Consider the following 15,833-nt stretch of genomic DNA (forward strand, 5'->3'; position numbering starts at 1 on the left):
CTTAACTCTAATTACTGTTATTCTGTTTACAAGTAGTTTCCTTTCTCTAAAAGGAAAAATAGTAGTTAGCTCTATGCATCTTCCCTGTACCCCCATGCCCATAATATGATTGATTGATTAATTGATTGGAGTAATAATAATACTGAACGGAAAAGATTACTTGGCAAGGCTCCTGATGCTCTAAAAGCATTCCAGGTTTTATTTGGTGGTATTTCACAGTAATGCTAGTAAAACCGTTGTGTAGAGTCATTCTCAAAATGCTTTAGATGGAATTATATATCCTTCTTCCTACAGAGCTAGCTATAAAATCCACTATGCTTTGTAAAAAGAATATTACAAAGCTGAACGATGTATGTGCGAACATTACCTGGGCTGTGCTTTAGAACACTGCCTTCCTTTTCCTAATCTTGTATTTCTCCATAAACTACAATAACAATGCTCAGTTAATTCAAGCATTCTCTAAACCAAAGTCATGAGCCACAGTCCCGCCCAGGAGTGCCTTGGGAAGAAGATGGTGATGAAAGCCTTGCCTGGACCTCAGGCCATTTATACGCCAGTAGGAAAGTAGACTTTGATCAAATTGTTACCAGAATAAATGTAAATCACAGGCATGATCCAGTGCTACATAAGTGTATTATTTCAAGTAAGGAGAAACTAAAGGAGGGGGCTTTAAGCCAAAATTTCAAAAATGAACAGTTTCCAGGTTAGGAGGGAAGGAGGAGCATAACTGGCCAGACAACAGTGCATGCTGACATCCTTCAGGTTCAGGGCGATGGAGGTCCAGGAGCTGCACTGGAAGAGAGGCAGTTTAAAGATTCTCATTATTATTCAACTGTCATGGAAGCCTATCACCTGTTTTAAACAAGCCACATGATTTGATTATTGACTGGAAAACCTTACATTTCCCCATTTAGGCCCTGCACTAAATCTAATTAACTGTAGCAGCTGAGCTGCTCACATTTTCTCCAGTAATGAAGGCAGCATGATTTTGAGTTCCAATTTTATCTTCTGAGTTTTGTCCTAAAATTCAGTAATTACTGAAGTCATTTTCAGAAATTAGTTTAAAAAGTACATCAGAGCTCCAAATATCTAATTTAAAAGCAAAAAAAAAAAAAAAAAAAAACAGGCCAGGTGCAGTGGCTCATGCCTGTAATCCCAGCATTTTGGGAGGTTAAGGTGGGAGGATCACCTGAGGTCAGGGAGGGGTTCAAGACCAGCCTGGCCAACGTGTTGAAATCCCATCTCTACAAAAACACCAAAATTAGCTGGGCATGATGGCGAGTGGCTGTAATCCCAGCTACTTAGGAGGCTGAGACAGGGAGAATCACCTGAACTGGGAAGTGGAGGTTGCAATGAGTCAAGATCATGCCATTGCACTCCAGCCTGTGAACAGAGCGAGACTCCCTGTCAAAAAAAATAAAATAAAATAAAAACAGAAAACCAAAAACCATGTTTGGATTCAAACCATTCAAATTTCAGGATAAATTTTACATGTAAGAGAAAAACTGTGGTAAAATAAATGTTACATTTTGCATTTCAAAGATAGTTACAGTAGTCTCCACTTAACCTTGGGAGATGCATTCCAAGACCCCAGTAGTTGCCCGAAACTGCAGACAGTATTGAATCTTACACTGCATATAACATATTTGCTTACATATGCAAATTCATGATAAAGTTTAATTTATAAATTAGCATAGTAAAATATTAACAGTAACTAATAATAAAATTGAATTATAATAATACACTGTAATAAAAGTTATGTGAATGTGCTTCCTTTCTCTCACAAAATGTTGTATTGTACTGTATCCTGGATAACTGAAACCACAGAAAGTGAAACACAAATAAGCAGGGGATTGCTGTACAAGTCTGGGTGTTGAGGAAAGAATGGGATTATTGAGTCAACCCTCAGAAAAACTCTATCTCAAAAGCCTTTTCTCTGGACACCAAGAATAGGTTTCCCAATGTCTTGCCATGGTAATTTGCATTAATAGTCTATGCATTAAAAAAAAATTGGGTTCAGTAGCAGAATAAGAGAAAAGGGTGAAATGAAAAAACAGCTGAAGGAAAATACTCTGATAACAGCTTCACTGAGGAGACCAGCAAAATCATTGTTCCCTGTCCCAAAATATCTGAATCACAATATATGGATGATTGTTTTATGGTTTAATTCTAACTAAAAGTTCATCAGTTAATGATTCATTTGAGTTAACCAGCTTTTTCCTTCTAAGAAACATAGATGCATCCTTAACATCCTTTCTAATTTCCAAGTGTCTCTAGAGGCTATCAGTGACCTTACGCTAGGCCTGGAAAAGCCGTAGACTTCATTCATTCATTCATTCATTCAACTCAACAAACATGTCAAAGATAGACCAGACATTATTCCAGGCACTGGGTTTACATCGATGCACAAAATAAACTACCAAAAAATGTCTGCACCCTGAAGAAATGTGCATTTTAGTTAGGAATGGGAAGGAGAAAGAAAACAATAAGTGTGAGAAATGAAAAAATAGCATGTTAGACACTGATAACTGTAACGGGACAAAATAGAACAGATAAAAGGGGATTGGGAATTTGGAGTCCTAACTCATAAATATTAAGGGTCTTAGAAGGGATTAGTCCTAATCTTATTTACCACTTTAATGCTATGTGAGTTTCCTCATAAATCTTAATAGATGGGCTGTGTTAGCATAATAGCCTTCCTTTATTCAGTGTTTACTGTGTGCTAAATAAGCACTTAATTTCCACCACACTGTCAGCCACAAATCACTATCTCTGCTCAGATCAGAGGCAGGGTCATCTTAGACACAGTCTGTGTTTGTTAGGGACACACAGACCAAAAAGCAGAACAAGTGGGAGCCATTGTAACCTACGCCAGTAACTTCCCCCACAGAGCTGAGGGGTGCGGTGCATGAATATCAGGTTGCTGTGAAATAGTGAGGAAAAGGGAATTGAGCAGTGGGTTTGAAATTCAGTGAGTAGGATAGTTTTCATTACCTTAATTATCATATTTCTTCTTAATATTCCGGAATTAGAAAGGACTCTACTTGCCAAAAAAAAAAAAAAATTCAATATTCCTGCTTTTCTAAAAAACTATTGACTATTTTATATTTAAGTATACTGGCAATTCAGTGTTAAAAATGGGCATGCAAGGGAAAAAAGAATATCTCTTCCAAAATAATTTTTTATACTTGAAACAAAAGCTTAGGTGGTTTACATATTCTGAAGAGAGAACAACCTCAATGGAATTCAGATTGTCTTTTCAACTAGGCTGTGTTACAAGTTCTATGCTTCTTTTTATATACGACATTTTATTCTTTTATGTACTGATTTCATTTCTCTACTACTGCTTTTAACCTTCTCAACTCTGTAATACAGAAACGGGATTTTTTTTCAGTTTTTAAGGATTTATTTTATTTTCTTTCACATAAGTTTAGCTTACTTGTCTTTCTTTTTTCATATCTCATTTAGTCAAGTAATAAATAGTACTACTGCAGGCCGGGTGTGGTGACTCACCCCTGTAATCCCAGCACTTTTGGATGCCGAGGCAGTTGGATCACGAGGTCAGGAGATGGAAACTATCCTGGCTAACATGGTGAAACCCCGTCTCTACTGAAAATACAAAAATTAGCTGGGCATGGCTCACCTGTAGTCCCAGCTACTCGGGAGGCTGAGGCAGGAGGATGGCGTGAACCCGGGAGGTGGAGGTTGCAGTGAGCCAAGATCGCGCCATGGCACTCCAGCCTGGGCGACAGAGCGAGTCTCCTCTGTCTCAAAAAATAAAATAAATAAATACATAAATAAATAAATAATAAAAATAGTACTACTTCAATACTCTTGGCAGTATGTTTTACTCTGCAAATTGTTTAGTATGTGCTTTCACACAAGGAGGAATTCAATACTAAGGAAGGAAATGCAGATGAATCCCTCGTTTTTCATGCATATGTGCATTCTGATTTTGTTTATCCATTTGTTCTGGTAAAGGTCTCTCTACTTCCTTGGTATCCCAACAGGTCACTGTACCACCAAAAGCCCTTAGCTGCCAGCACAGAATAACTTAGCAGGATAACAGTAATATATAATTATCTGGTGTTTGGAATCCTAAATAAGAATTTCTACTGGACAGCATTGCTACACATTCAGGAGAATGCCTATCTAAATACATAATCAATAAATGAAAACTTTCAAAGCCAATTGTTATTATTGGATGTCTCAGCAAAATTCTAAACAGATAGATAATTTTCATGGGAGCACTTTCTACTTAGAGGAGAAATTCCACAAGTTTATTTAAATTCTGCCTAGTATCCACTTAACATTCCCTTCAGAGCCTGTATGGTTTCTTAGCTAAAAGCAGCATTTTTTTAGATTAAAAAGTACAATATATGATTTTCTCTTTTCAGGGAGGAGCAGAACATAACATTCCAGTTGTCGTTTCAAAAATCTCCAAGGAACAAAGAGGTAATATGTTTAGAGAATTGTGTACCAGCCATTTCTTTAAGGCATTGTTTTTGAAGTGTGAGATGATATTCAAGAATCCTAAATTACAATGTGATTGACTGGCTCCAGCTTCCCCACCTTCAGGCATTAGTGGCTGAGTCTGCTTCCGGGTCCTTGCCCTTTATCCTCCTGTGGGGGAGGACTTCTCTCACAGGAGGGGAACAAGGCTGAAAGATAGGAACCCTTGAAAGCACGTATGAGTTAGGGACTACACAGCTTTTCAGTTGTTTCATTAAACCAACAAAGATATAAAACTAATGATAACAAGTCCCATCGAGTAAAGACAATTTCAATTATCTGTTTTTCAGTTCTCATTTGCAGTTTTACTCAGCTAACCATTCATAAGAAACTGTAGGAAAAATAATGGAGATATAAAGCAGATGTTGCAAGAACTGAAATTAGTAAAACAATGTAATGTTTAAAAATGAACTTGGAGCCAATTCCATAGCTGACGGATTGAATGTCTGTGCCTTAAACATTTTCACAGAGACCTAATAATCTTAAGTGCGTGAGAAAATGTGGTCTTTTACCCTTAGAAGAGTGGCTCATTTTTAGCAACTGTTAGGTCTGCAATAGTAAAAGTAAATGGAAATATGTCTGCATGTGCTTCAGTAATTAGACTGAGTCACATTGTTTCGAATTTCCATTTTTTGTGGATCTTTTAAGATGCTAACCATATAAAACACTTAATTTTTATATTTGTAAATTTTACCTTTATTTAATTAAAAGTCCTTTCATCTGCATAACAAAAATAGTCAATGCATTATCAATTGTGCTTTTTCATTCGCAGCGGAACTTTCAGGACTACTTTTTATTGGAGATGCAATTCTACAGGTATACGTTTTATCACTATATGTGTGGTCAAAACATTAACTCAATTTACAATATGCCATGGGAAACTATGCTTTTCTTTTCATTGCAGATAAATGGCATTAATGTGAGAAAATGTAGACATGAAGAAGTGGTGAGTTTACTTTTTCCTAATGTCATAATTTTCCCCATGTGCAAATAAGAATTTAGTGCATTGCTAAAGACTGTCATTTCATTCATTAGGCAGATATGACATTTATCCAGTTTGATATCAAATTTTCAAATGTTCTCTTAATTTTTTTTTAAATTAGAAATAGATTAATGAGTCCTATCAAGGATGAAATGTGTTCTGAAGAATTCTTACTTAAAGATGGTCATTTTCTATGTTTTTCCAGTTTTTCTATCTACCCCTACCAGTCAATGTCCATTAAATACACCACTGGGCGAAATACATCTCTAAATCTCTGTAAATGTTTAAAAGCTTATAAACCATACATTTATGCCTGTAGAATCTCACACAGTACAGTTATCCCTCCCTATTCATGGGATTTCACATCGGCAGATTCAACCAACCATCTGGAGAAAATATGTGGGGAAGAACAATAAGAAATAACAATCAATAATAAAAATAATACAAAAAATAATGACTATTACATAGTGTTTGTATTATATTAGATATTGCAAGTATCTAAAGATTATTTTAGGCATACAGGAGGATGTGCATAGTTTATATGCAAATACTACAACTTGTTATATAAGGGACTTGAGCATCCACGGGTGTTGGTATCCTCTGGGGTCCTTCCTGGAACCAATCCCCCACAGACAGATTACCTAGGAACAAATGGAAGGGCATATAAAGACTGCGTGTGTGTGTAGTCTGTGTGTGTGAGTTTGTGTGTTTCTGTGTGTGGGATGGGGGGGAGAAAGAGAGAGACAGAGAGAGAGAATCTTAACCTCAAGGCAGACAGGTTTAGCAATAGACAGAGTAGTCATCCAGTTTTTCAGCAGTATTTTCTTAGATTGGTGAATGTACAGATTCCCAAGCCCTGGAATTAGATATTCTAATTCAGCCAGTTTGGGAGGGCCCAGGGATGTGGATTTTAGCAAGCGGCCTAAGTGTTTCCATCATAGGTGGCCTCTAAATTAAACTTATAGAGAAGCTGAAAGGTTAAGGAACTTCTGTTGGGGGTGGTGAAATGACATTAAAAAAATACAGAAAGGAACAGGACTGTGGTAGGCATTCTAGGACATGTCTGTCGTGGTTGAATAAATATCATTCAAAAACCTCACTGATTTCTTTATCAGCTCCTATGGGAAAGAGTAGAGGATAAATCGTATTTAAAAGTTTATACTCAAAGGTGAAAGAAAATAAGAAATACTGTAGGCCTTTTGCTTGTCACAGCTCTAGTTTATTTGGTTTTTGAATAGATTGCTCCTCTGTTAAAAGCTATTTAGAGAAAACTATGTTGATACATTTCACATCTAAGAGAGGCAACCTCAAGTGTCTGTGAAAAGCCACCGCTGCACAAGAACTGAGACGAAGGAGGGTTTTTAATTAGGAACACTTGGCATAACTAATCAAGGTTTTTTAGTATTTGTCACTTGTCTTTGTCTTCTTAAAATCTTATTGGAGTCATGCTCTTGCCACTCTGTGCTCAAGTTCATGTAAAATATACATATTTCAATTCCCAAGTTTCCTACAAATATGTGCAAACAAAACTAATATTTTAGAACAAGTTTGTAAACAAGTGAGAAACCAGCACAGCACAGAGCCTTCTATTTTGCAGATTCCTATGTAAATTTTAAATATAGTCACATAAGCAAAGCTGCTTGTAACTTGACTCTTTTTTCAAAAGTACAAAGTGATTTTAAACTCATTACCCAGGGAGTAAAACCAAGTGCATTCTCTTTTAAAACCACATGCTGTTAGACGGAATGCAATTTGCCCTTCAGAGGCAGGCAGCATGCTTAGACAAACTGAGATGGAGCTTTGATTAAACAGATTAGTGCGGCATGAAAGATTAGAACGCACCAATAATTCCACTTCTGAATGGTGCTCATTCTGTTATAAAGGAAAGAAATTTGGGATTGTATTGCAAATTATATGTTGTCCTTCACAATAAGCTTTTATTTTTTTCTGAGAAGCTTAACTCTACCAGCTTTGAAATATGAGTACTAATATTTTTATTTATTTCCAATATTTCACTTTCCAACAGCTATTAGATGCTTTGTCCTCACTGCTTATTAGCTAAGCCAGTAGACTTACACCTCAGTAGAACAGAGATATTAATTAAATGTTTAATAATAAACCTACAAGGGCAGAAAAAGGTATAACAAGCTGAGAGAATGTAGGTGGTTTTGAGCTAGCATGCTGATGTACCACATTTCTTATTCCAAATAGCATGCTGATATGCCACATTCCTTGTAAAACACCAAATTCAGAAACAAATTGGGCAGGTATGGAAGCATGTTGTTTGTGCATGTAACTTTTATTTTATATACCTACTCTATTCCTTGATGTTAGAAACTCTGCATTCAGTCTATGATCAGCTTTACTGTCAAACAGTCTTCAAAAGTGTAAATGTTACTTTTGTGTTGGAGTTATCAGGTTTGATTTATATAGAAGGGGGATTTTACATTGTTCAGGTAGTGGACAGTACCTGGTGCTGTGAGCAGTAGGTGCTCAGTAAATTTGTGGATGGGCTTCTGTAACCAAATGCCTAGAATTAGATCACGGAAGCATTTACATCTACTGTATATATTTCTCATGGGACCAGTACGGGAGTGTAAGTGAATTCCTGGCTTCACCACATCACCCACTGTATTCTTGCTGGAAGATTGTTAAGGAAGAGAAGCTCACAGTTTCCTCATGAAAGGAAACTAGAACCAGTGCCCAGCACCGCTTGGCATGCAGCATGGTGCACACATAGGGCTTCAATACTCAGAAACAACTCTGCAAATCATAGCTCAACCACTTACAAACATTGTAATTTAAGGTGAACGGAATGAACTAAACTTTTCTATCACTCTATTATGTATTCATAAAATGAACCATTAATAAATGTTATGGGAATGAATGAGAGTACCATATGTGAAACTCCAAGCATATACCTGGCAATTAATTGGTAATACATTATTTTGATGCCACCAAATGCCACCGCTCACATGCGGCTGCTCTTCTCCCTATTCCCCCTCCGTGGGCACTGCTGTGTCAAGGTGGGACAGGGTCTGCTTAGGAGCCATGATGGGCCCTGGGGGGGTCACACACAGACAGAGCCAATGCTGCTGCTCAGCATCCCATGCTTCCTCCAACAATTCCAGTGAGGAGTTGACATGGTCAAGAGTGGCACAGCAAGATTGGCAAGACTGTGTGAAAAATGGGGATTCCTTGTTCATTCTAGCAGTGTGTGTTTTTATTTTCCATGTGAACACGTTTTGGAGCTTATGAGTTGTACCTCCAAGACACCAAAGCCTATCAAGGAAAACGATCTATTGCCACTACTGATGTTAATTAACACTGATGCTATTCTCCTTACCACTGAACCCTAGACATATTAAGCTGATGGCCAGCTCTATATCTTGTCATCTGTATTTTTCTTTTGCTTAACAAGTAAACTGATCACATATCAAGAATTAGCTGGGCCAGGTGCAGTGGCTCATGCCTGTAATCCCAGCACTTTGGGAGGCCGAGGTGGGCAGATCACGAGGTCAGGAGTTCAAGACCAGCCTGACCAACATGGTGAAATCCCATCTCTACTAAAAATACAAAAACATTAGCTGGGTGTGGTGGCATGCACCTGTAACCCCAGCTAATCAAGAGGCTGAGGCAGGAGAATTGCTTGAACCCGGGAGGCGGAGATTGCAGTGAGCTGAGATCACACCACTGCACTCCAGCCTGGGTGACAGAGCAAGACTCAGTCTGAAAATAAACAAACAAACAAAACAAAACAACAACAACAACAACAAAATTGTCTGAGTGGCTGGGTGGCAGGGCGTGGTGGCTCACGCCTGTAATCCCAGCACTTTGGGAGGCCCAGGAGGGCAGATCACTTGAGGCCAAGGGTTCCAGACCAGCCTGGCCAACATGGTGAAACCCTATCTCTACTAAAAATACAAAAATTAGTCAGGCGTGGTGGCGCACGCCTGTAATCCCAGCTACTCGGGAGGTTGACGCAGCAGAATTGTTTGAACCCAGGAGGCAAAGGTTGCAGTGAACTGAGATCGTGCCACTGCACTCCAGCCTGTCAGACAGAGCTAAAAAAAAAAAAAAAGAAAGAAAAAAAAGAAAAAAAAAGAATTATCTGAGTGCCATCTATGTGAAAAGCACTGAGACTGAGTACTTTCTGAGGCTGAGTACTTTGTGTGATAAGAAAGAGTATATAAATAACTCTATATCGCTGTAACCTTATTGGTATGTAGACATCATTTCTTTAGATTTTAATGATTGAGTATACAGAAATTTTAAGAAAACTATTAGAAAGGGGCAATATGAAAACAATGTTTATTTACAATGGTCTTTAACATATAACAATGGTGATCTTCCTCTCTTCACTAGAAATAATAGGAAATAAGATTTAACTATAGCAGAAAAGTATTTGTTGAGTAAAAAGCATCCTGGTTCTAATAGGATAATCTATTCGTATAACTGAAATTTCCATCTAATGAGACTTTTGAAAGAGATCATCATTAGGCAAAGCAAGATGGATGCATAGCTGATTCCAGAGGTTTCCTTTTAAAGTAGCATTTCTGCTTTCAGACTTGAGATTTATGGGTTTCAAAAAAAAAAGTTCATCTGCTTTTTGTTTCTATGATTCTCATGAATAGAATTTATTAGGTAATTTGAATTGCAAAAATTAACACCTAATTCTGAAGTCATGATTTTGAACTAAACTCTAAAAACATTCATAATTCTACATAATTCTAAAAGAACAGACTGAGTAACTAAAAGTATGTAATTTAAAATGACACCTTCATACAGTGAAAACAAATGCTGATAAAACCTAATGCAAAAATCCTGGCTAATAGCATTTTGCTTGTTATGATATATGCCTAAGTCAATTTAAAATTTCCACTGGAGTAGGAACATATTCTTTTTTACTTTAGATTAATCAGACAGAAACAATACAAGAGTTATAACAAATTATCTGGAAAAAGGCATAAATTTATATATTGGAACAGTCTAGGAGGTTTTATATGTCACCAAGGAACATATTTAGCATGTGAGTTGAGCACAAAGATCATTTTAGATTAAAATAACATGAGGCACAAATCATGTTTTACCTAACTGCTAACGATTACATTGTTTACAATCTGGAAATAGGTTTTGAGCTCTAAGTGATTAATACTTCCTTAAGAATTCTAACCATACTGGATAGTTTTTCTTTGAATTAACTTCCACCAAGGAAAGCTATATACAATGTAATTTAACTTTGAATATTTCTCAGTGCTCTGGGAAATGTTTAGCACAAAGACAAAAGGCCAGAAATGCTGTCTACAATACGTCTGCTTTTGAAAAGAAATAAAATATCCTTGCCTTATTTTCATACTTAGCTTTGCATTAATACTTTTAGGGATGCCTTTTTTGCTAGACCCACATGTCCGTCCCCTGTATAAGCTATACATCCAGACAGCACAGGTGACATTTTAATGACTGCATGCTTGTACTCCTGACTGCTGATTCTTATCAAATCTTTATTTGTCCTCTTATTTTTTGAGTGAAGTTGAACAACTTAGAGAACTGAAAAACCCAATTTTGCAAAGCTCCATCTAGTCCATCCCCTCAGCTGTAACAAAATACTTGTAACTGGGTACCTTATAACTAATAGAGGCTTTTTTTTTTCCTCACAGTCATGGAGACTGGGAAGTCCAAGATTAAGGCACCAACAGGCTTGGAGTGCACTGAGGGCTGCTCTCTGCTTTAAAGATAGTGTCTTTTTGCAGCCTCCTCTGGAAGGGATGAAAGCTGGGTGGGTGCTCACATGGCAGAAAAAATTTGAAGGGCCAAGTAGCTCTCTGAAGATCTTTTATGAGAGCATTAATTCTGTTCATGAGAGTGAAACACTCCTGATTTAATAACTTCCCAAAAGACGCCACCACTTGCTACCACCACAATGTGGGTCAAGTTTCAATATAAAATTTAGAGGGACACAAACATTCAAACCTTAGCACCTTCTAATAATGAGACAAAACCAGGCCTGAAAAACCAATTACTTAGGAGGGCCCCAGCCTATTTCCTTGGAGAGGAGTCTAAAAACAGGATACATCTCAGAAGGCACACCTAAACCAGGTCAAATTGGGAGGAGAAAGCTGGCAGGGCAGGCATGGGTGAGCCTGCAATCCCTTCACACATTCTGCAAGGATCTTCTCAGACACTCTCCTGTCTGGGGGGTTGGAATGAGGAATGCGTGTTATACAAATTCCAAAATTTTCACATAGCTGACATTTTATTTTCACAATAACCAGCTGATCAAACTGAAAGCCAAGGAGAAGAAACTGTATGACAATGGAGATTTTAACTCAAGGTAAAAGTTTTGTCACACTTTCCATTGTTTGATGTTGATAAAGGGCTTCATTCTGTCTTGCCCTCCTTTTTCTCATCTGAAGGATTAAGAGGTCGAAGTAGATTATTGCTTAGGTCTTTTTCAGGTAAAATCTTCAGTTCTTTCATTGTCAAAGAACACAAACATTTGTTAAAGCCCACAGAGCTGCAGCACACAAAGAGGAACCTCTAATGGGGCTAACTATGGGCCTCAGTGGATGACAACGCATCCACACTGGCTCAGCGATGGTCACAAATGCACCTTGCTGATGCAAGATCTTAATAAGAGGGGAACTCTTTGTATTCCTGACTCTTTCCGAATTCTCTATCAAAAGACAATTTTAAGGCCTTCCCAAGGAGCAAATGTACAATTTTAAGCAAATGAATACAGAGATGTGAGATTAGGCAGAATGTTTTTACTTCTCTCCCCTTTTGAAACACTTTTTATATGACAATGAATAACTCTTTAAAGGTAAAAATCATACAGATAAAAGAGGAGGAGAAGAGAAGACAGGGGGCAAGGATTGTTGGTGACTTTATTTAAGAATAGACAGCAGATAGACAAGACGGGGGGAATCCTGAAGGGCCAAGGGGCTGTAGCCAAAGCCGCCATCCAGCAAACATCCCCACTGCAGGCCTCAGACAGCAATCGCGAATGGGAGTGTTGAAAGGAAGGGTTGAAGAGGTGTAGCCAAGAACAGGCAATCGAATTAGAGTTCAAGAGGCTCTGAGTATTCAGCCCCAGGCACTGCCATAAGTACAGCGAGAGGTACATTCTGGGCAGTAAGTGGTCTGCGTTTGTCCTTCTTTCAGCTCTTAGAACACTGGCAGCCGGTTTCACCACTCAGAGAAGAGGTGAGAGGATTCTTTTTTAGTGAAATTGATCTAACAGAAATAATCCACAAATAGTACATTTGGACTCTCCTGTTGCAAACAGGGTTCACCCTAAACCCCACAGTGGAGCCCAGTGGATAAACCATGAATCCTGTACCCAACGCTGTCAATTTGCTTTTCAGTGTCTCACTCTCAAATATTTTGTAATACCAAAGGATCATTAAGATTTGAAGAAAATCAACCACATCAAAGGCAGAGGCTAAAACAGGAAAAAAAAAACTGAGGAAACAGACAAAGCAAGGTTTATTGAACAAAAGGATTTTATATTGTAATATTTTGAGATAGATGGTGAAAATTAATTTGTAAATGAATTAATGCTACCATTATATATAAAAGGAACATGCAGAAAAAGAAGAGCTCTTGGATATTAACACTTTGATATCTATCTTCAAAAATTAGATTACAAAAATGTTGGGAAACATCTCAAAATGGAATAAAGTAGCAAACAAGAAGGTGATATGACAGACAAAGAATATGAGAGATACTACATTCAATAATTTTTACATTGAACCAATGGAATTCAGAAATAAAATATTACATGAAATAAAAGGAGCATCCATTATCAAAATAATAATACAAGAAAAATATCCAGACTTCTTGTATATATTTTCCAATAGAAACACACTACCAATTAAAAGAAAATAAAAGCATTTTACATGTCTACACTTGCCATGAAGTAGCATCACATTTTGATATTACTTTGCATTTTCCTAATGACAAAAAGTATTGAACATCTTTTCTTGTGTTTGTTATATATGCCATATCACTTTTATTAATTGGGTTCACTTCTTCTTACTGATTTCTAAGAGTTTGTTTACATAATCTGGCCACAAGTCAGATATACAATTTGCAAATATTTTTTCCTAGTCTGTGGCTTAGTCTCTTCAATTACTTAATGGTATTTTTTGAAGCTTAAAGGTTTTGACTGTTAATAAGTCTACTTTATCAATATTTTAATTTTGTCAGTTGTGCTTTTGGTGTCTTAGTTAATAAATCTTTTCCTAATCTAAGGCCATACAGACTTACTGCCATGTCTTATTCTAACGGTTTTATAGTTTTAACTCTTGTATTTATGTCTAGGTTCAATTTTGAGTTAACTTTTGTATACAGTAAGGTAAGGTGTCCCATTTATTGAGAAGACTATTCTTTCCTATTCTATTGCCTTGACACTTCTGTTGAAAATGAGTTGCCCTAAATGTTAGAGTTTATTTCCAAATTCTTAATGCTGTTCCATTAATTTATTCACATATACCAGTATTACATTCTTTTTTTTTTTTTTCTTTTTTTTTTTATTATACTTTAAGTTTTAGGGTACATGTGCACATTGTGCAGGTTAGTTACATATGTATACATGTGCCATGCTGGTGCGCTGCACCCACTAACTCGTCATCTAGCATTAGGTATATCTCCCAATGCTATCCCTCCCCCCTCCCCCCTCCCCACCACAGTCCCCAGAGTATGATATTCCCCTTCCTGTGTCCATGTGATCTCATTGTTCAATTCCCACCTATGAGTGAGAATATGCAGTGTTTGGTTTTTTGTTCTTGTGATAGTTTACTGAGAATGATGGTTTCCAATTTCATCCATGTCCCTACAAAGGATATGAACTCATCATTTTTTATGGCTGCATAGTATTCCATGGTGTATATGTGCCACATTTTCTTAATCCAGTCTATCATTGTTGGACATTTGGGTTGGTTCCAAGTCTTTGCTATTGTGAATAATGCCACAATAAACATACGTGTGCATGTGTCTTTATAGCAGCATGATTTATACTCATTTGGGTATATACCCAGTAATGGGATGGCTGGGTCAAATGGTATTTCTAGTTCTAGATCCCTGAGGAATCGCCACACTGACTTCCACAATGGTTGAACTAGTTTACAGTCCCACCAACAGTGTAAAAGTGTTCCTATTTCTCCACATCCTCTCCAGCACCTGTTGTTTCCTGACTTTTGAATGATTGCCATTCTACATTCTTGATTCTTGTAAATTTGTACTATGTTTTGAAATTAAACATTGGTAAGCCATCAAACTTTGTTCTGTTTATATCTGATTGTTAAGCAAACTATTTGTATTAGAATGGTTTTAGTTTTTATTTTTATTTTTTTATTTGAGCATTTTATTTGAATCATCATAAGAGAGGAGGTAATTAAAATAAAATATTCGAATATATATTTATTTTGAATTTTCATGTATTTTTCTCCAAATGAAATATACCCTTTTTATGCAAAATGATATACATTTTTTCTTTTTCAACTTTTATTTTAGATTGTGGAGGTACATGTGCAGCTTTTTAACCTGGGTATACTGCATGTTGCTGAGGTTTTGGGTATGAAAGACCCGTCGCTCAGGTAGTGAGCATATTACTCAACAATAAGTTGTTCAGACCTTGTACCCCTTCTTCCCTCCTGCCTCAGTGTCTATTGCTGCCATCTTTGTGTCCATGAGTACCCGATGTTTAGCTCCCACTTATAAAAGAACATGTAGTATTTGGTTTTCTGTTCCTGTATTATTTCACTTAGGATAATAGCCTCCAACTTTATCCATGTTGCTACAACAGACATGATTTATTTCTTTTTTACTGCCATATAACATTTCATGGTATACATGCACCACATTTTCTTTAATCTTCCCTTGGTGGGTACTTAGGTTGATTCTGTGACTTTGCTACTGTGAGTGGTGCTGCAATGAACATGTGAATGCGTGTGTCTTTTCTGTAAAATGATTTGTTTTATTTTGGATATATACCCAGTCATGGGAATGCTGAGCCAAATGGTAGTTCTATTTTAAATTTTTTGGGAAACCTATAAACTGCTTTCCACAGTGGCTGAACTAATTTACATTCCCACCAACAGTGTATAAGCATTCCCTTTTCTCTGCAGCCTTTATTAACAGACATTTTGAATGGTGCGAGATGGTATCTCCTGTGATTTTAATTTACATTTCTTTGATGATTAGTGATGATGGACATTTTTAAATATGTTTGTTTGCTGCTTCTATGTCTTCTTTTGAGAAGTGTCTGTTCATGTCTTTTGACCATTTTTTAACAGGGTTATTTGTTTTTTGCTTGTTCTATTGTTCCAGTTCTTTAAGG

General features: G+C 37.0%; 1 protein-coding gene across 8 annotated transcripts in view; it reads left to right on the forward strand.

Moving 5' to 3' along the window:
- The window catches only part of SNTG1 (syntrophin gamma 1), an 869,847-nt gene that overhangs the window by 521,609 nt on the left and 332,405 nt on the right, over nt 1–15,833 (forward strand). For 7 of the 8 annotated variants that reach the window (XM_009455347.5, XM_009455346.5, XM_016959458.4 and 4 more), the window contains 3 exons: nt 4,398–4,455; nt 5,285–5,328; nt 5,417–5,458. The exons of the other annotated variant lie outside the window; for it this stretch is intronic. In XM_009455347.5, coding sequence (XP_009453622.1) covers nt 4,398–4,455; nt 5,285–5,328; nt 5,417–5,458 — 144 coding nt within the window. The remainder of the gene's footprint in view (nt 1–4,397; nt 4,456–5,284; nt 5,329–5,416; nt 5,459–15,833) is intronic. 8 annotated transcript variants of the gene reach the window in all.

The sequence above is a fragment of the Pan troglodytes genome, chromosome 7 (genome assembly GCF_028858775.2).
Source record: "Pan troglodytes isolate AG18354 chromosome 7, NHGRI_mPanTro3-v2.0_pri, whole genome shotgun sequence".
Taxonomy (NCBI): Eukaryota; Metazoa; Chordata; class Mammalia; order Primates; family Hominidae; genus Pan; species Pan troglodytes.